Source organism: Oryctolagus cuniculus, chromosome 17 (genome assembly GCF_964237555.1).
Source record: "Oryctolagus cuniculus chromosome 17, mOryCun1.1, whole genome shotgun sequence".
Taxonomy (NCBI): Eukaryota; Metazoa; Chordata; class Mammalia; order Lagomorpha; family Leporidae; genus Oryctolagus; species Oryctolagus cuniculus.
In genome coordinates, this window is record NC_091448.1 from 22,280,586 (window position 1) to 22,304,230 (window position 23,645).

General features: G+C 47.4%; 1 protein-coding gene across 3 annotated transcripts; it reads right to left on the minus strand.

The window, feature by feature from the left end:
- Window positions 1-1,509: 1,509 nt before the first annotated feature.
- CASC3 (CASC3 exon junction complex subunit) lies at window positions 1,510-23,463 on the minus strand. Of its 3 annotated transcripts, none has more exons than XM_002719352.5 (14): window positions 23,169-23,463; window positions 22,773-22,800; window positions 22,372-22,409; window positions 11,975-12,130; window positions 11,735-11,886; window positions 10,745-10,921; window positions 9,879-10,561; window positions 6,596-6,660; window positions 6,181-6,295; window positions 5,365-5,463; window positions 4,900-5,114; window positions 3,861-3,983; window positions 3,657-3,720; window positions 1,510-3,193 (listed from the first exon to the last, which is right to left on the minus strand). In XM_002719352.5, exons 1-13 carry the CDS (start codon window positions 23,397-23,399, stop codon window positions 3,697-3,699), a joined length of 2,106 nt encoding a protein of 701 aa, XP_002719398.2. In that variant the 5' UTR covers window positions 23,400-23,463; the 3' UTR covers window positions 1,510-3,193; window positions 3,657-3,696. The 3 variants fall into 3 exon arrangements, with proteins under 3 accessions (XP_002719398.2, XP_051681614.2, XP_008269654.2); XM_051825654.2 differs by having other exon boundaries at window positions 1,510-3,475; XM_008271432.4 differs by having other exon boundaries at window positions 1,510-3,198; window positions 23,169-23,462.
- Between the last annotated feature and the right edge of the window lie 182 nt (window positions 23,464-23,645).

Genomic DNA, 23,645 nt, shown 5'->3' on the forward strand with positions numbered 1-23,645 from the left:
AAGAGCTCTGCCTTTCAAATAAATAATGGGACAGAAACGGGCAATTTAGGGGAGGATGTTCTGGTGTGATGGGTTAAGCCCACACTTGGGATGCCAGCATTCCAGATTGAGTGCCTGATTTGAGTCCCGAGTCCACACTTCCAACTCAGCTTTCTGCTAATGTGCTTGGGAAGCAGTAGATGGTGACCTGGATCCCCGTCACCTATGTCAGAGACCCAGGAAGAGTTCCCAGTTCTCAGCTTTGGCCTGGTTCAGCTCAGCTATTATGGGCATTTGAGGAGTGATCCAGTGGATGGAAGATCTCTCATTCAAATTAAAGAAAAAGAAAAAAAAAGAAAAAGCCAGATACTCAAAGCTGAGAATTGCCCTGAATGCATGAGGGACCCAAGTCACATTATCAGCTAGAGTGGGGGGTTTTTATTCTTTGCTTTACCTATCATTTTGACTATGGTCCTTAACAACTCAGTACAGCATTTAATTAGCCTTTTTTTTTTTTTTTGACAGGCAGAGTGGACAGTGAGTGAGAGAGAGAGAGAGAGAGAGAAAGGTCTTCCTTTGCCGTTGGTTCACCCTCCAATGGCCGCCGCGGCTGGTGCGCTGCGGCCAGCGCACCGCACTGATCCAACGGCAGGAGCCAGGAGCCAGGTGCTTTTCCTGGTCTCCCATGGGGTGCAGGGCCCAAGCACCTGGGCCATCCTCCACTGCACTCCCTGGCCACAGCAGAGAGCTGGCCTGGAAGAGGGGCAACCGGGACAGAATCCGGTGCCCCGACTGGGACTAGAACCTGGTGTGCCGGCGCCGCTAGGCGGAGGATTAGCCTAGTGAGCCGCGGCGCCGGCCTAGCATTATTATTTTTAAAATATTTGTTTATTTGAAAGTCAAGTTGAAGAGAAAGATCTTCCATCTGCTGGTTCACTCCCCAGCTGCAATAGCCAAGGATGGGTGAGGCCAAAGCCAGGAGCTTCCTCTGGGTCTCCTACATGGGTAGCTGGGCTTAAAACACTTGGGCCATCTGCTGCTGCTTTTCTCAGGCCATTAGCAGGGAGCTGGATCAGAAATGGAACAGCCAGGACACAAACCAGTGCCCATATGGGATGCCAGGGTCACAGGTGGCAGCTTTACCCGCTCTGCCAGTGCTGGCCCCAGCATCTTTATTTTTGAAGAAACACAGCTACTTGTGCCTCCCTCTCATCTAGGAGCTGGTACAATTGTATGGTCATTTAGTAGCACATTACCTTGGGACACTTACTTGCCAAACACAAAAGAAGGAATGAGGATACCAGATGTGCCATCACATTAGCTTTTCTGTCCCTGGCACTGCCAATCTAAAGCAGCACGTGATATCCTGGGGTCCACATGGCAGTGTGGTTAAGGCTGGCTTCCTCACCTCTGGGCTTCCACTTGACAAGTCTGAGGCAGCCTGAGCTGTGACTGTGACTCCGTAGGGAGTCAGGGAGTCCTCCTCCCTTTCTTCCAAATCAAGACTCATGTCAGACACTGGCCAAGAAGCCAAGTTTATAGTCTAAATTTTATTATCTCCAAGTCACAATGCAGATCACAAATGTGCACCCTTTAAAACAGTAACAAAAAAACAACACCACACATGGAGAATTCCTTGCAACTAAACACAGTGGACCAATGGAGACAACTGTCACAGTGTAGTAAGGTCTGGGAATCTGGGCATGCTGCCCACAGCTTGAGGAGACATCTTCAGGTTTAAGGCAAAGGGAAGCCTACAAAAGGCACAATCACCAGCTACCCCTAGAAGAATCTCTTAATTATCTCCTCCCAGGGGGATTACAGCTTGAGTGCCCCCCCCCCCCACACCTGTGACTCAGGAGTGGTTAGGCCAACTGCCGGAGGGAAGGAATTAGTGACACTACTAGGGAAGAGACACAGCCATCACCTTCTCCATCGGGTTCTGGAGGAGCACAGCGACAGTGGCCAAGTCACCCCTGGCAGACACAGGTGGAGCAGTAACAGGATTCTCTTCTGCAGAGGCAGCAGGGGGTGGTTCAGTGCCATGGACAGAGAGGAATGGAGGGCGGAGCCCTAACCCACAAGGTGACTGGCTTCCTTAGGCCTTAAGCCCAGGTGTGGTATCTCCTGTTTCCAAGAACAGGAGTACAGTTTGGGAAAAATCAAACAACATCCAAAACATCTGTAGAAGGAAAGACATGGAGAAGAGCAATGGCAAAAGACAGGCTAGGTTGCTTGCTGGATAGTATTTTCTTCTAGAGAGATGCATTGGTCCACAGCAACTGGAAAGAGGATGCGGTTGTTGGGATGGAAAAAAAGAGAAGCAGGGTCCTCTAATTCCACTTACCTCAAAGGCTGAGCCCTGAGCACTGTGTGAATATACACCCCTACGGTGCAAAGGCCCATCCTCCACCCGCTCTTGCTCACAAATGCATCTGGCTTGCCATCTCTCCTCAACGGAAGACTGAACCCCACAGATTACAGGTACTAATGGAGGCTCAGACTTGTAAAAAATGAAGCCAAAAAGGGCTCCTACTCGCCCACTCTGAGCTTTTCTTCTCAATGGGAAACTACACAGACAGCTTTGCTTCCATAGGGTTAGAAGAGTTAAGAGAATCCAAGTATACAAGCGAATAGCAAACGCCAGCTCAGACTTGGGGAAAGGCTGGCTGATACATTCTCAATTATCTGGGATACAGCAAAGAATCAAAAGGGAACATGGATGGGTCAGTAAACCAAAAGAATGAGCCTGTTTCATTTAAAGGTAGAGAGAGAGAGAGAAAGAGAGAGAGCAAGAAACAGAGAGAAGAAACTAACAGAATATTAATTAAAGAACAGCAAGCCAGGCTTTAAAAATGAGCATCTCAGAAAACAAAACAAAACAAAAGCGAACAGGAAGGAACTTCCCTGGGACCAGAAGACACTTGAATTTCCTAGGAGAAAGTGAAGCAGAACAAAGCTGTGGGCTTCTGGATCTAGAATCAGAAGCCAGGGCTGCCTGGATCTCCGCTCCCCTGAGCACAGCCACCTCAAGTAGAGTGTAGGTGGGAGGAAGTCCATCGTTTCTCTCCCTCTCCAACAGAGCCTGTCCTCAGAGGAAGGCAGGGGTCTTCCTCCTTCAGCTGTCACTGGTAGGAGCCACCCTGTATCTTTGAAGCCCGCCTGGAGTAGCCAGCCAGTCGTATTTCTCTTCTCTCCTGAGTTCTCATCTCTGCTGTTCTGACAAGGATTGGGAAAACGGAAGACCCACCAAAATGTTAGTGGACCTTCTGGGCATTTATAAACCATTTTCAAAAATCTACATTTCTAAATAATGCTTTCAAGTGATGCCCTTAAACAAAACAGAAACCACCACCACCACCAAAAAACCCCAGTGTCTTTCTCTTCTATGATCTTTAGAACTGGTTCTTTCTGCTGTCAAATTTAGATTTCCTTTTTCCTTGATCAAGTGTAGATGGCACATCCACATTTCTTCCTTGCAGCTTCCCAAATGAAACTGTCAAGTTAACAAAGGTTTCCACTTCAGCTCAGCATAATGCTTTTATAAAACAAACGTGTATTTCAGGACTGCTCTAGGTCTCCTCTGTGATCCAATGTTAGAACTTCAAGAATTAAGAGCTGATTTCTTGGTTAAGCACGTAAGCATGAGCACTGGTTTTAAGGAGTTGTATACTTACTTTTATATGATGTTAGTTTAAAAATATTCAGAAACTCATATTAACTGGAGCCCCTGCTTACAACCTGAAATAATAAAGTGGAAATTTATTATCAGGCCATATAAAAAAAAGACCATATTTTGTAGAAACATACCCAGAAAAAGAGGGAAAAGGAAAGCATGCCAATGTTGCATGTGCCTTAAGTATAGGAAGGAGCTCTCCTACCTCAGGTGGAGGGGGTTTGATGGTGACTGGCTGGGGAGTCCTCCGTGGTGGGGAGGGCTTTGGCTGCACCTGTTGCTGGGCTGGGTTATAGTAGGTCACTCCCCCATATACCTGTGATGGGGCCTGGGACCCCACAAAAGAAAAAGGAATTAATTCATTCAACCTATGTGGAACAGGAAACATTCAGCTACAAAAATAAGAGTATTTACAATTTTTTATATCTCTACGCTGTCCTGCAAAATAAAGTATCATTACTATGCTCTGGTTTCTGTTTGTTCAAAGAACCATCCAGCTTTCTCTAACTCTTATCATCAGTTGACAAATGGAAAAGGTTGAGCTCAATGGTGACACTCCAGATATCAGATGGTATCAACATGTCAGGAATTCAGCAGGACAAAAGGTGGGGCTGGTAATGAGCAGGAAACAGCTTCTGTCTGCAGCTGAATGAACAGCAGAGCGCCTATAATGCACCAAAAACATTTGCCGAAACACCATTAAAAACCCAAAGAAAAGAGCTGGTGCTGTGGTGCAGTAGGTTAATCCTCCGCCTGTGGCACCGGCATTCCATATGGGCACCTGTTCTATTCCCAGCTGCTCCTCTTCCAATCCAGCTCTCTGCTGTGGCCTGGGAAAGCAGTGGAAGATGGCCTGGGTCCTTGAGCCCCTGACCCCACGTAGGAGACTGGGAAGAAGCACCTGGCTCCTGGCTTCGGATTGGCGCAGCTCCAACCATTGTGGCCACTGGGGAGTGAACCAACGGATGGAAGACCTTTCTGTCTGTCTCTCCCTCTCACTGTCTATAACTCTACGTCTCAAATAGATAAGTAAAATCTTTATTAAAAAAAAAAAAAGAAAGAAAGAAAATTAACAGATGATAGGCATAACATGAACTGCATTTCCAACTCCTGACCACCAAGAGGCATCCCAGCTCCACACCCAAATCAGTGGCCCTGAAATATTCTCAGATTCCTTTGGCATTCTCCCATTCCACATTTGTATCTGATTTTAAGGACATGTACCTAGAAATTAGTCATCTCACCTGTGTGTTAGAATACAGATGAGGAGGTGGTGGTGGGGGCAGTGCCCCTGGAGCGTAAGGGTAACTGGGATTACCAAAGTTCATGACTCCTGGGGCAGAAAAGTAAGTGGGAGCAAGCAACTGCTGAGGTGGTGGCTGTCCGGGAGACATAGACACTGGTGGGGGATAGAGGCCCGGATTGGGCAGAGGCGCTGGCGTCTGGTGGGGATGTAAACCTGGACAAGGGACAGAAAACAAAAACTGAAAAACATATTGTTATTTTCATGGCATGGCCTGGTTGGACTTTCAGCACAAACAGGCTCAGAGATGAAAGTCTTCAGGATGGACCTAAGAGGAGTTTGCTGCCCAAGCAGCCAGGGTGGCAAGACCCAAAGGCAAGCAGCACAGAACTCTGGGAGATGGGGTTTATGGAGCCCCAACACACATCCTCACATAGGGAAGAATACAGGTAGAGGGAAGGCTTACCTGGATGGGGGAGATGCATTTCTGGCTGCACAATCATGCCCTGCGGAGGCAGTGGGGCAGGGCTGTCACCGTGGGTATAGATTGGTCCCTGGAACTGCACTGTAAAATACCACATTGGCAGTCTCATAAATCCTCACCTACACATGGAAAGGTCTTCTTGTCCTCCAAACCATTTAAAAGATGTTCTGAATTTCTTTGTACAGAATACAGTAAATAGGCAATTTTTTTTTTTGAGGAAATTTCCTCTTCGTTTTCTCTTTGTGGCTGCACCCACTTACATTCCCCACACAGTGTACAAGGGTTCTTTTTTCCACAAATCCTTGCCAGCATTTGTTGTCCTTTATTTATTTATTTATTTATTTGACAGGCAGAGTGGACAGTGAGAGAGAGAGACAGAGAGAAAGGTCTTCCTTTGCCTTTGGTTCACCCTCCATTGGCCGCCGCGGCGGGCGCGTTGCGGCCGGCGCACCGCGCTGACCCGATGGCAGGAGCCAGGAGCCAGGTGCTTTTCCTGGTCTCCCATGGGGTGCAGGGCCCAAGCACCTGGGCCATCCTCCACTGCACTCCCTGGCCACAGCAGAGAGCTGGCCTGGAAGAGGGGCAACCGGGACAGAATCCAGCGCCCCAACCGGGACTAGAACCCGGTGTGCCGGCGCCGCTAGGCGGAGGATTAGCCTAGTGAGCCGCGGCGCCGGCCTTAAATAGGCAATTTTTGATAACAATTTTGAGAGGTCAAGGTCAAAAGGAAAAATCAGGAGGCAGGTTAGTTCATTTCACCCTACCTAAAAGGTTAGCTGAACAATAAGAAAAACTCACGTGGATCATAGTAATGTCCCTCCATGATACTGATATGCACAGGAGGGGCGGGAGGCTCTGGAACAGGTCTTTGCCGCTGAGATGAATACCGTTTGGCTCGACCACCCTGAACACCCTGAGACAGAGAGAGAGGCCTAAGCAAGACACCTTCCAGAGGGCCGACTCTCCTCAAGTCCTACTCTCTGTTAGGTGCTGCCAAACACTTGGTACACGGCAAATGTTTATTAAGTACTTGCAAAATGCAAAATCAGTAGAAAACATCAAATTCTGAACCTACAGCCTATATTTCTGAGACACAAATGAAAAGAAACAAGGGTGATTAAGGGGAAAACTAACTTTGAGACCTCATCTTTTTTGTAAACAGTACATGCTGTAACCATCAGCCCCTCCATCTATCCCTTCTGCCATTTTGTACCATTTCTTCCATCCGGTTAAACTGAGGCGGAGGTCCTGCTCCCATGTGTATGTGGTTGGGCATACCTGTAATATAAAAAGTCACTGGTGAGGAACAGACGTACGCGAGTAGGACTCAAAGATGTCATCAAGAAAATGACGGGCGGCAGTCAACGTGTATAACGGCTTTCTTCTTTTCCTTTAAATTGTGTTTTCTCTGAGATTGGTGTTGTGGGGTAGTGGGTTAAGCTGCTTCGTGCAATGCCAGCTCCCATATGGTCACTAGTTTGAGTTCTGGCTGCTCCTACTTATGATCCAACTCCCTGCTAATATGCCTGGAAAAACAGCCAAAGTTGGCCCATGTGCTTGGGCCCCTGCCACCCATGTGGAAGACCAGGATGGAATTCCAGGCTCCTGGCTTCGGCCTGGCTCAACCCTGACTGTTGTGGCTATTTGGGGAGTGAGCCAGTGGATGGAAGCCCTAACTTTGCCTTTCAAATAAAATAAATCTTAAAAAAAAAAAACAAAAACCCAAAGTAACATTCTGTTAGCATTTTGAAAATTTGATCCCCATTTCTCACCATCATAATACAGCAGTAAAGTTCTTGAACATAAGAAAAATTACTTAAGTGAAATGAACTTCAGTTCAAGTTTTTCCTATCAAATATACTTTGGAGAGAATCTTTAGGAGGTTACAATTAACACATTACATTATTAAGCATACTGAACAATCCTGGCCCAAAAGTTTGAATTTTCTAGGAATCTAAATCTCAGTTACAGAGGTTTAGGCTGAAAGTGCAGGAGGAGATGCCCTCCTGGCTGAAATCTCAGGACAAAAAGGAATGTGCCTGCAGGCTGGCACTGTGGCGCAGCAGGTTAAGCCACCGTCTGCAGTGCTGGCATCCCATATGGGCGCCAGTGTGATTCCCAGCTGCTTCACTTCCAATCCAGCTCCCTGCTAAATGCACCTGGGAAAGTAGTGGAAGACAGCCCAAGTCCCTGGTTGTTGTGGCCATTTGGAGAGCGAACCAGCAGATGGAAGATTTCTCTTTCTCTGTAACTTTTTTGAATGAAAAGGAAAAAACAAAACAATAAAAAATAAGGAATGTTCCAGAGACTGTCTTGCAATGATAGTAAGTTATCAGTAGGCAGGTAAGTTCCTTTATCCAGAATCCATTTCCAGGTCCAGTGTAGGCTGCATTACTTTTTGGTGTTCAAAAATCACCTATGGGGTGGATCTTTTATCATAGCAGTTAAGATATTGGTTAACTGCTGATGTCCCATACTGGAGCACCCAGGTTTGCTACCTGATCCAGCTCCTAACTAAGTGACTGCATTCCCTGGCTCTCAGTTTTGTCCTGACCCAGTCCCAGCCATTGTTGGCATTTGGGGAATGAATCAGTAGAAGCCAGCTCACTCTACCTTTAAAATAAGTTTAAAAAAAAAAAAAATTCATCCTACATCAGGGATGTCCGGGCTGGCATTGCTCTGGCATCCCATATGGGTGATAGTTCAAGTCCCAGCTGCTCTATTGGGAAAGCAGCAGAGGAAGGTCCAAGTGCTTGGGCCCTTGCACGTGTGTGGGAGACTGGGAACAAATTCCTGGCTCCTGGCTTCGAACTGGCTCAGCTCTAGCCATTTGGGAAGTAAACCAGAGGATGGAAGACCTCTCTCTCTGTGTCTCTATCTCTGTTAACTCTTTCAAATAAATAAATCTTTAAGGGGCCAGAGCTGTGGTATAGCAGGTAAAGCCACCACCTGCAGTGCCAGCATTCCATATGGGTGCCAGTTCAAGTCCCGGCTGTTTCACTTCCAATTCAGCTCTTTGATATGACCTGGGAAAGCAGCAGATGGCGGCCCAACTCCTTGGGTCCCTGCATCTGTGTGGGAAACCTGGAAAAAGCTGCTGGCTTTTGATCAGCCCAGCTCCGGCCACTGCAGCCATCTGGGGAGTGAACCAGCAGATGGAAGACCTTTCTCTCTGCCTCTGCCTCTCTGTGGCTCTGCCTTTCAAATAAATGGATAAATCTTTAATCAATCAATAAATAAAATCTAAAAAAATGAACATGTCCAATATAAGTTTGAGCTAGATTTTTTTTTTTAAGATTTATCTATTTACTTGAAAGTCAGAGTTACACAGAAAGAGAGAGGTCTTCCATCCACTGGTTCATTCCCCAGGCGGCTGCAACAGCCAGAGCTACACTGATCCAAAGCCAGGAGCCAGGAGTTTCTTCTGGGTCTCCCACACTCGTGCAGGGGCCCAAGGACTTGGGCCATCTTCCACTGCTCTCCCAGGCCATAGCAGAGAGCTGGAACAGAAGTGGAGCAGCTGGGACTTGAACCAGTGGCCATATGGGATGCTGGCACTGCAGGCGGCAGCTTCACCCTCTACGCTACAGTACCAGCCTCTGAGCTAGATTTCAGAAACTACCACCACCACCAAAATCCTTGAGTCTATCTGGTTAGGGGAAGAAAAGGCCAGATGGGCAAAAGAGGTGAGAGGTAGGCCCTAGTTCCTAGAATTACACCGTCCAATATGATACTCACTAACCACATGCACCAAAGTTTCTATTAGTTAAAATCAAAAGTTCAATTCCTTCCTTTGGCCACATTCTTATAGCACTCCCTTCTCTCTATTTATATTTTATTATATATTGTAAGTAATCTAGAGGTGATTAAAGTATAAGGTAGAATTTGCAGTTTATATGCAAAGACTATAGTATTTTAGATAAGGGACTTGAGTATCTGCAGATTTTAGGATCCACAAGGTCTTGGAGCCAATCCCCAGGATACTGAGGGATAACTATACTCAAAAGCACCATTGTTGCAGAAAGTCCTATTGGGCAGTTTGTCTCTAGAAGATTATGAAAACTGGAGAGGCTTTTCTTTCAAAGAGATTAGGGAAGATCCTGATTCAAAGTCAATGAGTAAATTTCTGCCTTCTAATGTTTAACTATTAGCTCAAGTAAGAACACTGTCTTCTTCCATTTTTTCTAGAGTAGAAAAAGATTCTACATGCTGGAGCTCAAAAGTGATCAGTTAACTGTAGGCAAAGCAGTGGCACAGCTATGGGTAACTAAAGAAACTACTAAAAAAATTAAAAAAAAAAAAGAAAAAAGAAAAAAAATAAAGAAACTACTGTGGGGACTGGGTAAATGTGCTTATAAATCCATCTTTTTTTCCCCCTCAGATAATGAAAAGGTAGTTATTTGTCAGATACTAGCTTCCCAAGAGATAGAAGTCCCATGCTCCTCAACCCAGTGATGCAAAGGGAAAAAGCTGGCCACCAACCCTAAGACACCTACCCCGAAGCTCCCGTGGTTGCAGGAACGAAGGCTGCCCTGGATTCCAATTCTGTTCTGCTATATTTAGTTGTGCTACATCTTGTTCAAGTCCACTGGTAGAATCCACAGGAGCCTCCCAGTTCCCAGTCTTAGCAGGTGGAGGAGGGGTAGTTTCTGGAACTGCAGGAGCTGGGGTCAGCCCTTCAGGGGGAGGGGGCACCTCCTCTGCAACTTTGACTGCATCTCCAACTTTGGTTCGGGTTCTTCTTGCCCGGGAATAGGATTTCTTCTCGATGGGTCTGTCAGGGGCTGGTGGTGTCGTGTCAGGAGCTGCAGCTGGTGTCTCTGAGGCTGTCTCCTCCTTCTCAGGGCCACCAAGCACTGGAGAATCTGCTTCAGGAGATGGATCCCTCACAGGAGTCTGCTCCAGGCGCCGTGACCGGTAATTAGTCTCATGCGTAGCAGTCTCACCAGCCCGGCCTCCATGCTGCCCGCCGGCCTCCATAGGCCTAAAACCAGCACGACCTTCCTTGAAGCCCCCAGATCGAGAGTAATTCCTGGGTGCAGACATGCGGCCAGTACCTGCAGCATTCCTGTTAATAAATGTCCTTGGTGGTAGGGTGCCCCCAGGTCCCTGGTGGCGATGGGATTTGTTTGGCCGCTCACCAATCCAGTTTGGATCTCTTTGTGGAGGGCTTCCAAATCTAATAAAAATGGAATAGAGAAACTGCTACAAAAAAATAACAAATGGGACCACTAGAGAGAGAAACTGCCAATCAGGAAGCCTTCCCATAGTCCTTACCCACTCATTTACTGGCTAGAAAGGCATTCAGAAAAGCAGGGAAATTCTTTCTAAAAATACAATTTAGGCTTTACAATCTCCCCACCTGGGCTTCCGGATTCTTCGGGGTTTAATGTCATCAGGATTGTGAGCTGAGCGGATATCATAGCCATAAAGAGCAATGAGCTCCTGTCGGGACTTCGGGGCCTGCTCATCCTCCCGAAACTTGTCATGCTCCCAACGACCCTCATCCTTCCATAGCTTTCGCTGACGCCCCTTGGGTCTGGACAAAACCAAGGAAAATTGACTTAGGTTTGCAGTGTCTGTCAGGTAGAGATGTTCATAAAACAAATGGGTTTAGGCAGGAAGACAGTAGGAACTTCATGTAGTCTGTTCACATTCCAGACAGATTATACAAAACAAACCTCCCCAAAACAAGAGTAAATCACAACACCTCAGGGCCTGCTGGGCTCAAATACAATAGGAATAGAAGTAAGACAACTTCACTTCACAGTAGCTTTGAGACATTGTTCTCCCAAGACAGACAAGTACTAGGCAAATACTTCCTAACTCAGAAGACTTAGGCCTCAGATTAAGGCAGGCAGAAGTGTGGTGATCAAAAAAACCTAGGGGCCAGCGCTGTGCCACAGCGGGTAAAGCTGCCACCTGCAGTGCTGGCATCCCATATGGGTGCCGGTTTGAGTCCTGGCTGCTCCACTTACGACCCAGCTCTCTGCTACGACCTGGAAAAACAGGAGATAGCTCAAGTCCTTGAGCCCCTGCACTGCGTGGGAGACCCGGAGGAAGCTCCTGGCTCCTAGCTCCAGATCGAAGCAGTCCAGCCATTGCTGCCATCTGGGTTATGGAGACAGATTGCTCTGTTGTGGATCTCAGCTCCTCTATCAAGAATTACCAAATTGAATATTCTAAGCCTTACTTTCCTCATTTGTACAATAAAGATAAGCATAATACTTAGCTTAAAATGTGTTTGTGAAGAGTAAATGAGATAGTACAGGCAAAGTACTCAGCAAAGTGTATGGCATATAGTAGGCATTAAAACACAGGCCACATAGCAGCAGCAGCAGGTGGCTGTTACCTGACTTCTTCTTCCTGGGTTTGGCCTCGAAGGTCATGCTCAAAGAAGAGCCCTTTCCGGGGTATGTACGCTGGATTCTTTCGATCTTCATCATCATCCAAATGTTTAGGGCCCTTTTTACCCATTTTATTCTCCACAGGCTCTGTGCTCTCCTGGAGGACAGATAAAGGGATCCTTACTCCTCCAAGGCAGAGAGCCCCTATTCCAGCCCCAAGATGAAGGACCATGCTGCATACTGACCTGTCCATCCCCACTTTGCCTCTCTCCAGTCACAGTGCCTTTGGGGTCATGCTTATCTTCCCCCTTCTCTTCTTTTGCTGAAGAATTGGCAGCATCATTAGCTTCTGATTTCAGCTCCACTTTGGAGTTTTCCTCTTCACTGTATTCCTCTTCACCCTGGAAAAAAGTTTCCCTGTCAGCTATGGAAATAAGATCTGAATGGTGCATTTTTATTTTCCATTCTTCATTTGCTGACAAATTTTTATTACGAGAATTAAAAGCAAGGCTGGCACAGTGAGTTAAGCTACTACCTGCGACGCCAGCATCACGTAATGGCATCGAATCCCAGATGCTCCATTCTGATTCAGCTCTATGCTAATGTGCCTGGGAAAGCAGCAGAAGGTGGCCCAGGTACTCAGGCCCCTGGCTTCAGCCAGGACCAGCTCTGACAGTTACAGCCATTTGGAGAGTTTCTTTCTCCATTTGTCACTCTTTCATATAAATAAATCAATCTTAAAAAAATTAAAGCAAATATACCAGGGCAGACACTTGGCCTAGAGGTTAAGATGCTGACTGGGAAGCCCACATCCCTGGTTCAATCCCTGCCTCCTACTCTTGACTCCAGCTTACTACCAAGGCAGACCCTGGGAGGCAGCACTACTGACAAATGGTTGAGTGCTGAGTGCTTGCCACCCACACGGGAGACCTGGACTGAGTTTTTGGCTCCCAGCTTCATCCCCAATCCAGCCCCAGCTGTTGCGGGTATTTGAGAGCTCTTTCCCTCTGCCAAATAAAATCTTTTCAAGAAGAAGAAAATATACTAATAATTCTTGCCTGAATTTCTAGAGAATAAGTGCACTATTAATAATAGCACATTCAGGGGTGGGCAGAGTGGTTAAGACACTACTTGGTGGGGCTGGCACTGTGGCGTGGCAGGTTAAACCTCCATCTACAGTATCAGCGTCCTTTATGGGCACTGGTTTGAGTCCCAGTTGCTCCACTTCTGATCCAGCTCCCTGCTGATGGCCTGGGAAAGCAGTGGAAGATGGCCCAAGTGCTTGGACCCCTGCACCCATGTGGGAGACCTAGAGGAAACTCCTGGCTTCAGATCGGCCCAGCTCCAGCCACTGCAGCCATTTGGGGAGTAAATCAGCGGTTGGAAGACTTCTGTCTCTCCTTCTCTCTCTCTATCTCTGCCTTTCAAATAAATTATAAATATTGGGGCCAGCACTATGGTATAGCAGGAAAAGCTGCAGTCTGTGGCGCTGGCATCGTATATGGGCACAGGTTCGAGTCCCATCTGCTCCACTTCCGATCCAGCTCCCTGCTGGTATGCCTAGGAAAGCAGCGGAAAATGGCCCAAGTGCTTGGGCCCCTGCACCCACATGGAGACCTGGAAGAAGCTCCTGGCTCCTGGCTTTGGACCGGTCCAGTTCTGTCCATTGCAGCCATTTGGGAAATGAACCAGCGCATGGAAGATCTCCTTGTCTCTGTCTCTCTCCCTTCTCTCTGTAACCCGGTTGTTCAAATAAATAAATAAATAAATCTCTAAAAAAAGAGATTAATAAATACTAAAAAAAAAAATTTTTAAAAATTTAAAAAAGATACTGCTTGAGCTACCTACATCCCAAACTGGAGGGAATGGCTTCAAGTCCTAGTTCCACTCCTGATTCTGGCTTTCTGCTATTGCACACACCGGGCAGATTGAGTTGGGCCTCTGCCACTCATGTGAGACTCCTGGACTGAGTTCTGTGCTCATGTCTTCAGCCTGGCTCAGCATTAGCAATTACAGGCTTTTAGGAAGTTGATCAGCACATGAAGTTCTCTCTCTTTCCCTATATGTCAGTGTGTCACTCAACCTTTCGAATACATAAATTTTTTAAAAACTATTTATTTATTTGAAAGAGTTACACAGAGAGAGGAGAGGCAGAGAGAGAGAGAGAGAGAGAGAGAGGTCTTCCAACCGCTGGTTCACTCCCCAATTGGCTGCAACAGCCAGAGCTGTGCCGATCCGAAGCCAGGAGCCAGGAGCTTCTTCTGGGTCTCCCACGTGGGTGCAGGGGCCCAAGGACTTGGGCCATCCTCCACTGCTTTCCCAGGCCAGAGCAGAGAGCTGGATTGGAAGAGGAGCAGATGGGTCTCGAACCGGAACCCATATGGCCAGGGTGTTAACCCACTGCACCACAGCACCAGCCTGCCCCAAATACATAATTTTTTTAAAAAATTTACTTGAGGGGCTGGTGCTGTGGCTCACTTGGTCATATGGGTGCTGGGTTCTAGTCCCAGCTGCTCCTCTTCCAGTCCAGCTCTCTGCTGTGGCCCGGGAAGGCAGTGGAAGATGCCCCAAGTACTTGGTCCCTGCACCCACATGGGAGACCAGGAGGAAGCACCTGGCTCCTGACTTCGGATCGGCGTAACTCCGGCCGTTGCAGCCATTTGGGGAGTGAACCAGCGGAAGGAAGACCTTTCTCTCTGTCTCTCTCTCTCACTGTCCATAATTCTACCTGTCAAATAAAAAAAAAATTATTTGAGAGGTAGACCCAGAGGCAGAGAGAAAGAGAGGTCTTCCATCCACTGGTTTACTGCCCAAATGGCTGCAATTTGCTGGAGCTGGGCTGATATGAAACCTGAAAGAAAACAGGAGCCAGGAGCCTCTTCCTCAAATAAATAAATCTTAAAAAAAAAAAAAAAAGATATCATGGGGCTGGCGCTGTGGTGTAGCAGGTAAAGCTGCTGCCTGCAGTGTTGGCATCCCATATGGGTGCCAGTTCGAGCCCCAACTGCTCCATTTCCAATCCAGCTCTCTGCCATGACTTTGGAAAGCAGAAGATGGCCCAAGTCCTTGGGCCCCTGTAACTACGTGGAAGACCCGGAAGAGGCTCCTGGCTACTGATCAGCACAGCTCCGGCCATTGTGGCCAATTGGGGAGTGAACCAGCGGATGGAAGATCTCTCTGTCTCTGTGTAACTCTGACTTTCAAATAAATAAATAAATCTAAAAAAAAAAAAAAAAAAAAAAAAAAATTCCTAGAAAGATGACAGAGAATTGGAAAGGACTGTTTAGACAACCCCAAAGTATGAGAATCAAGTCTTCACATACAAATTTTTTTAAAGTAATCAAGCACCCTTGATTCTTCCCAGTTCCCTCAAAGTTTTCTCTTGAGATGAGGAAGGGTGGGTGGTAATCATTCACTTCTTTTCTTGGTTTTATGTTCTCCTCAGGTTTTGAACCAGAAATTTCAAGAACTTGTTTAATCTGTGTATGTAACTTTAACCTATTAAACACCTCTAACATATACTCAGCTTAAATTCAAATACCAGTATCTTAAAATAGAGTCAGCATGAGTAATGAGGTAACTCTATTTTATGCTCCACCCTTTCTAGTGTGTCAAATAAGGCAACTATTTATTCCAAATAAGAAACTCATTCTAGGGACTGGTGCTGTGGCACAGAAGGTTAAGCCTGCAGTACCAACATCTCATATAGGCACTGGTTCAAGTCCCAGCTGTTCCACTTCTGACTCTTCCCTGCTAATGTGCCTGGGAAAGCAGCAGAAGTTGGCTCAAATCCTTGGGCCCCTGTACCCACATGGAAGAACCGGAAGAAGCTCCTGGCTTTGGCCTGGTACAGCATCAGTCATTGCAGCTTTTGGAGAGTAAACCAGTGGATGGAAGATCTTTCTCCCTCCCTCTCCTTCTATTTCTGTCTTTCAAATGAATATTTCTTTTTAATGAAATTGTTTCCAGGGCAGCACAGGAAGACACTAGTAACACAATGCTGAGGACACAGAGTCAAAGTCTGGTCTAATTGAAGCCAAGGCACTACCCCAGGGCTGCAATGCTCTGGAGAGCATCTTCCCAGAGGAGTCAAAATCCCCTACACCACCCACCACACCAGAGTACTCTCTTTCCAACTCTTTCAAGTTTCCCCTATAGCAATCCACTTCCTTTGAATAACCACTGTGCTGAAGTTTTAGCTGATTCTTCCATTCTCCATGTATTTCAGATTAAGGGACAGGGTCTATGTCTGCCATTCTCAATGTCTCTTCCAATTTAAGTCCTCCAGCCTCATTTTAAACCCCTGCTCCTCTGAGGAGTCAGTCACCAATGCCTGTGTCCACCCTGCAGCTGAGCTGAAGACTTCAGTACTGAGGTCACAGTCTTCACCTCCATTTCAATCATCCATTTACTAAGCCACAGTCCAAAGCACTTACGCCTGGACTTTAAAGGTAGACCTGCTCAACACTACAATCTTAAGTTTCTCAGTACAAAAAAAAAATTAGATTCTGACCTAACCCCACATACGAAAATTAGGTCAAAATCAGTCAAAAATCTAAATGTGGAATAGCAGATTAGGCTGCTGTTCGAGATGCCAGCATTCCATATGGGAATGCCAGTTTGAGTCCTGGCTACTGCATTCCTGATCAGGCTTCCTGCTAATGTAGCAGGGAAAGCAGCAGAAGATGGCCCAAGTACTTCTTGGTCCCCTGCCATCCGCGTGGGAGACCGGGATGGAGCTCCTGGCTCCAGGCTTCAGCCTGGCCTAGCCCTGACTGTTGCAAGTATTTGAGGAGTGAACCAGTGGATGGAAGATCAATCTCTGTCTTTGTGCCACTCTGCCTTTACATATACATATATATACACATGTATATTTAATCTTTAAAAAAAAAATCAGGCAATCACAAGCGCAGTGAGAGAGGAGAACCTGGAACCCTATGCATTGCTGCCAAGAATGTAAAATGGAGCCACTATGGAAAACAGTCTGGAAGTTCCTCCAAAGATTAAACAGGGTTACCATGACTCTGCAACTTCATTGCTAGGTACATACTCAAGAGAAGTGAAAATGTATCTACACACAAATATTTGTACACTAATGTTTATACTGCACTAGTCACAATAACCAAAGAAGGAAACAACCCAAGTGTTCATTGCCAGGTAATAAAGAAAATGTGGTATATTCATGTGCTGGAATATTATCTAGACCTAAAATGAAGGAAATTCTGCTATCTGCAATAACACTGATGAACTTAGAGGGCTTTTTTTTTTTTCTTTTTTTTTTTTTTTTACAGGCAGAGTGGACAGTGAGAGAGAGAGAGAGAGAGAGACAGAGACAGAGAGAGACAGGTCTTGCTGTTGCCGTTGGTTCACCCTCCAATGGCCGCAGCAGCCGGTGCGCTGCGACCGACGCACTGCGCTGATCCGATGCCAGGAGCCAGGAGCCAGGTGCTTCTCCTGGTCTCCCATGGGGTGCAGGGCCCAAGCACCTGGGCCATCCTCCACTGCACTCCCGGGCCACAGCAGAGAGCTGGCCTGGAAGAGGGGAAACCGGGATAGAATCCGGCGCCCCGACTGGGACTAAAACCCGGTGTGCCGGTGCCACAGGTGGAGGATTAGCCTACTGAGCTGCGGCGCCGGCCTTAGAGGGCATTTTTTAAGTGAAACAAGCCAGACACTGAAAAGAATAGAAAGGTGGTTCCCAGGGGCTGGCGCTGTAGCCTAACAGGTAAGGCCACACCACTGGTGCTTGAGTTCTGGCTGCTCCAATTCTGATCCAGCTCTCTGCTATGGCCTGGGAAAGCAGTAGATGATGGCACAAGTGTTTGGGGCCCTGCACCCATGTAGGAGACCTAGAAGAGGCTCCTGGCTCCTGGCTTCGGACTGGCTCAGCTCTGGCCGTTGTGGCCATTTGGTGGGTGAACTAGGGGATGGAAGACCTCTCTCTCTCTGCCTCTCTGTAACTCTGCCTTTCAAATAAATAAATACATCTTAAAAAAAAAAAAAAAAGAAAAGAAAAGAAAAGAAAAAGACAGTTGCCAGCGGCCAGAGGTTAGGGAACATAGGAGAGATTTTAGTCAAAGGATACAAAATTTCAGTTGTCAGATTAGTAAATTCTGGAGACCTAATATACATCATGGGAACTACAGTTAATAAAATATATTACAAACATTTAATTTGCTAAGAGAGATCTCACCACTTAATAATATGATAGCCAGGTGAATTGTGAATATGTTCATTAACAGGACTGTGGTACTCACTACAATGTACACATACATAAAAGCATCACACTGCATACCTAAAATATATACAATTTTTAAAAATATTTTTATATGACAGGTACAGTTATAGACAAAGAGAGAGAGACAGAGAAAAAGGTCTTCCATCCGCTGGTTCACTCCCCAAATGGCTGCAATGGCCAAAGCTGGGTGATCGGAGGCCAGGAGCCTGGTGCTTCTTCCAGGTCTCCTACGCGGTACAGGGGCCCAAGGACGTGGGACATTCTCTACTGCTTTCCTAGGTCATATCAGAGAGCTGGATTGGAAGTGGAGCAGCTAGGACTCAAACTGGCACTCACATGGGATGCTGGCATTGCAGGGGGTGGTTTTACCCACTATACCACAAAGCCAGCCCCAAAGCTGTTTCTTAAAAAGTCTTTTAGGGGCTGGCATTGTGGCACAATGGGTTAAGCTGCCACCAGTGACACTGACATTCCATGTCAGAGTGCTGATTTGAGTACTACTACCTGGTTTCTAATCTAGCTCCCTGCTAATGCACTTGGGAAAGTAGCAGAAGATGCCTGAGTCCCTGCCCTCTTCATGCGAGACCCAGATGGAATTCCAGGCCCCTGACTTCAGCCCAGACCAGCCCTGTAGTTGTGGCCATTTGAGGACTAAACTAGCTGATACAAGATCTCTTTCCTTCTCTACAATTCTGCCTTTCACATAAATAACAAAAAATAAATCTTTAAATAAGTGAAATTTGTCTACTTATAGCATAATTTCATTAGAACACTTTTATAGTTTTTCACTTGCCTAGAATAAAATCCAAATAGTTTTTTTTTTTTTTTTCTTTCTTATTTTAGAAATAGAGGGGCAGGGCGAAGAGAGAACACTCCTAACTGCTGGTTCACTCCCCAAACACCTGCAACAGTCCCTGTTCCAACTAATTTTTTTTAAATGGTTTATTTAATTATTTGAAAAGTAGAGTAAGAGAGAAAAAGAGAGTACACTTCCACGTGCTGGTTCACTTCCCAAATGGCCACAAAAGCAAAGTCTGGGCCAGGCTGAAGCCAGGAGCCAGAACTCCATCCTTGTTTCCCACATGAGTGTCAGAGGCCCAAATACTTGGGCCTTCATCAGCTGGTTTCTCATGTCCATTAACAGGAAGCTGGCTAGGAAGTGGAGCAGCGAGGACTGGAACTGCCACCTCTTCATAGAAAGTTAGTGTCACAAGTGGCAGTTTAACCTATTGCACCCTAATACCAGCTCCTGCCCCAACTACTTGAGCCATCACCACTGATTGCCAGGGTCTGTATCACCAGGAAGCTAGAAGAAGGAGCAAGAGTATCAAATCCAGACACTCCAAAATGGGATGCAGGCATCTTAACCCACCTCTCCAAAAACATCTGAACCTTGCTTATGAGATATTTTGAGATTTGGACTGACTCATCTTTTAGCACTTCACTTCTTATGTTCTAGTACATTAAACAGTTCACACATGGAGTGGGCGTCACAGCACAGTGGGTTAACTGTCATTTGAGATGCTGCCCAAATTCCATACTGAAGTGCTGGTTTGAGTCTTGGCTGTTCCACTTCCCTTCCAGCTTCCTGCCAATGTGCCTATGAAGGCAGTGGATGATGGTTGAAGTACTTGGGTCTCTGCCACCCACATGGGAGATGGGATTCCTGGCTCTTGGCTTGGGCCTGACCCAGCCCCAGCTCCTGGGAGATGAACTAGCAGATGGAAGATCTCCCTCTGTCTCTGTCTGTCACTTTCAAATAAATTAATTAAAAATAATTAATTAAAAAAATTTCATGCAACCTATAGTTTCAAGACTTTCTTTCCACACTATTTCCTCTACTTAGAAAACTCTATGTGGGGGGCTGGCTCTGTGGCACAGTAGGTTAATCCTCTGCCTGCAGTCCCAGCATCCCATATGGATGCCGGTTCTAGTCCTGGCTGCTCTGCTTCCAATCCATCTCTCTGCTATGGCCTGGGAAAGCAGTGGAAGATGGCCCAAGTACTTGGGCCCCTGCACCTGTACAGGAGACTTGGAAGAAGCTCCTGGCTTTGGATTGGCCCAACTCTGGCTGTTGCAGCCATTTGGGGAGTGAACCAGCGGATAAAGACCTTTCACTCTGTGTCTCCCTCTGTCTGTATAACTCCACCTCTCAAATAAATAATTTTTTTAAAAAAGAAAACTCTTGGTGGTTAACCCTACTCATCTTTCAGGTCTCCATTTATAAACATCCCGTTCGCCAAGTGTTGTGGCACATCAGGTTAAGCCGCTGTTTGTGTGATGCTGAAATCCCATACCCCCATATTGGAGCACTGGTTTGAGTTCCAGCTATTCCACTTCCAATCCAGTTTCCTGCAAATGCACCTAAGAAAGTAGCAGATGATGGCCCAATTACTTGGACCTCAGGCATCTATGTGGGAGGCCAGGATGGAGTAGCCTGGCCCAGACCTCGCTATTGAGGCCATTTGGACAATGAACCAGAGGATGGAAATAGACACCTGTCTCTGCCTTTCAATTAAAAAACGAACATCAGGGGCGGCGCTGTGGTATAGCAGGTAACGCTGCCGCCTTCAGTGCCAGCATCCAATACAGGCACCGGTTCAAGTCCTGGCTGTTCCACTTCTGATCCAGCTCTCTGCTATGGCCTGGGAAATCAGTAGAAATTGGTTCAATTCCTTGGGCCCCGGGACCCGTGTGGGAGACCCAAAAGAAGCTCCTGGCTTTGGACCGGCACAGCTCTAGCTGTTGCAGCTATTTCGGGAGTGAACCAAAGGATGGAAGACAATTTACTCTCTCTCACTCTGCCTCTGCCTATCTGTAACTCTGCCTTTCAAATAAAACAAGGGGCTGGCACTGTGGTGCAGCGGGTTAAAGCTCTTGTCTGAGGCGCAGGCATCCTATATGGGCGCAGGTTCTAGTCCCGGCTGCTCTTCTTCCGATCCAGCTCTCTGCTATGGCCTAGGATAGCAGTGAAGCATGGCCCAAGTCCTTGGGCCCCTGCGCCCGTGTGGGAGACCTGGAAGAAGCTCCTGGCTCCTGGCTTTGGATCGGTGAAGCTCCAGTCGTCGTGGCTATCTGGGGAGTGAACAGTGGATGGAAGACCTCTCTGTCTCTACCTCTCTAACTCTTTCAAATAAATAAAATAAATCCTAAATAAATTAAAATAAACAAAACAGCAAAAACACGCACCAAAAACAAATACCCTAAACCTCTTAGCTTCCCTTGCCATGGGCTTCCAAAGCACCCTAAGTTTCCAATATTACGGCACTTATCAAACGTTACTGTAATTACTTGCTTAGCTGTCCTCTTCCCTCCTCTAACCCAGCATGTAAACTCCACAGAGGAAGCATCATTGGTCTTTTACTCAGTGCCTATTACAGTCCTGACACTGAGCAGGTACTAAGAGAAAGAACAAGTAAGCCCCTTCACAGTATGACCCCTGCCCACCAATCTGCCTTAATCCTAACAACGATCCAGCCACACCAAAGTACTCCCCAGTCCCCAGATGTTACATCTTATCTCCTGTCTCTGGGCTTTCTTGCCTGTGTTCCTTCTGCCCAGAACATGTTTTGCCTAGCTAACTCTAACATATTCTTTCCGAACTGCCTAATTTGAATTCAGTGCCCAGCCATGACACCCAACTTAATGAAATTCCAGCAGTTGTCACCACACTCACTGTACGACTGCCCAAATGTTTTTTTCTGATTTCAGGTTAAAGTGTTCACTGTTGTAGCTCCACGGACTCAACAGAGTCTAAGATATAACAGTTCTAGAAAACTTATAAACCTTTGACACAGAATCGAATTCCCTTTGTATTCCCTTCAGATGATGCAGGATTCCAGGACTCCACTCATCATCAAAGGAAACAACCAATCATTCTGATGGCAACTTTAGTAGTTTACCCAATCAAAACAAGCTCACAAAGTCTTCCTTCAGGAAGCTTTCTCCTACAGATACACAGTCCCAACTGTAACATGAGGGCCACTGTTGTCACAAACCATTCAGAACCCTACCCTTCAAAGTCTTCACTCACACTAGGGGAAAAAAAAAAAAACAAAACACCAGCCTGCTGGCTTCTCAACTTCAGTAGCAGAAAATGAAGCATTCGATACTTCATGAGGAACCTGAAGAATGTCCTCATTCTCTTACTTAGACCCTTCTTTACACAGGAGGGGAAGACACCTGCTAAGTGCCAACACCCGTGGCTTCAACAGGCTTGCCCCAAGTTTCCCTCGCTCCAACTGAACAGGACATTCTGTAACAGCTTTTCAGAAGCATAAAATAAATGAAGAATGCACAAAAGGAGAAATCCATAGGTCATGTTAGTTTTGCACCACAGATACGTACATTTTAAAAACAGATTTTTCTGACCACCCCATAGGAAAAAGAACCTATCACACTCACTTCTGAGTCTTCTGCACTTTCGTAATCTGAGAGAACAGCTGAAAGAAAACAGAAATGTGTGAAAAGAAAACAAAGCAATAGAAATCATAATCACATTTCCTCACTGCTTGGTGTGCGTCAAGCTAAAGTTAAATCTGACATCAACCTATGAGGGGGATACAAGGTGGTCCCCATTTACGGATGGGAAACAGGTTGTGGGTGCCTTGTCCAAGAGAGCACACGCGCACACAGACACACACACACTGCTAAACCGATGCTCCCACGCCCACTGTTACACAAGGTCGCCCCGTGGCGCCCTCCCTCAAATCCCGACCAGAATGAGAGAAGTCCACTGCTGGAAACAGATGACACGAGTTTGCGTGCCACACACTCGTCAGGATGAGGTCAAAGAGTCTACTCACCATCGCCCTCGATGCCGTCTTCACTCTCCTGAAGGAAAGCAGAAGACATGGGTTAGCGCAGAGATTTCCAGAGGTGGGCAGCCCGATCAAGAAATGTAGGTGGACTCAACACAAAATGGTCGAATCGGAAGACGGGGAAAGGAAAATCTTTTAGCAAACAGCCTCGGAGGGAAGTCCGGTGTCTTCACCTCCAGCCCCAATTTCTGAATAAACATCCGCTTTGCATCCGCAGCGGCTCTGCCCTCCTCTCAGGAACCCCCAGCCCCAGCCTTGCCTCCCGCCTCCGGAGGGGATGCAAACCCGCCCTGGGCTAACTCTCGGCTCCTCCAGCAGAACACGCCCCAGCAGCCGCCGCCGACCGCCGCCGCCCCGCAGCGCCCGCCCGCGTGCACTCACACACTCCGACTCCTCGGCGCTCTGGGCCCCCCCGCTCTCCACCCGCCGCAGATGAAGGGCCCCGGCCCGGCCGCCGCGCTGGGAGGGCAGAGAGCCGCTGCCGCCGCCTCCAGCGCTGCCGCTGCAGCTGCCGCCGCCCCGCGCCGGGGAACCGCCGCTGTCTGAGCCCGAAGCGCCAGATTCTTCGTCCTCCGTGTCCTGCGAAGCGCGCTGCCGCCGCCGGTCCGCCATCTTACACAGAACCGCCACCGCCGGCCAGTTCCTTACGCACCACGCCCGTCGCAGAGGCTACTGGGAGGCTCGAGCGCTGTTCCCGGCATGCTCTACGGGTCGCGCTCGGTCGCCGCGCTCTTCCAGGGGCGGAGCGGGGGCGGGGCCTGCGGCCTGCGGCACGTTTGCCGGCGAGCAGGATTACGTCGATCGGTGCCGGGAGGGGGGCGTGGCGCGGCTCCGGACTTCCCTCGGGCAGGCCCAGGG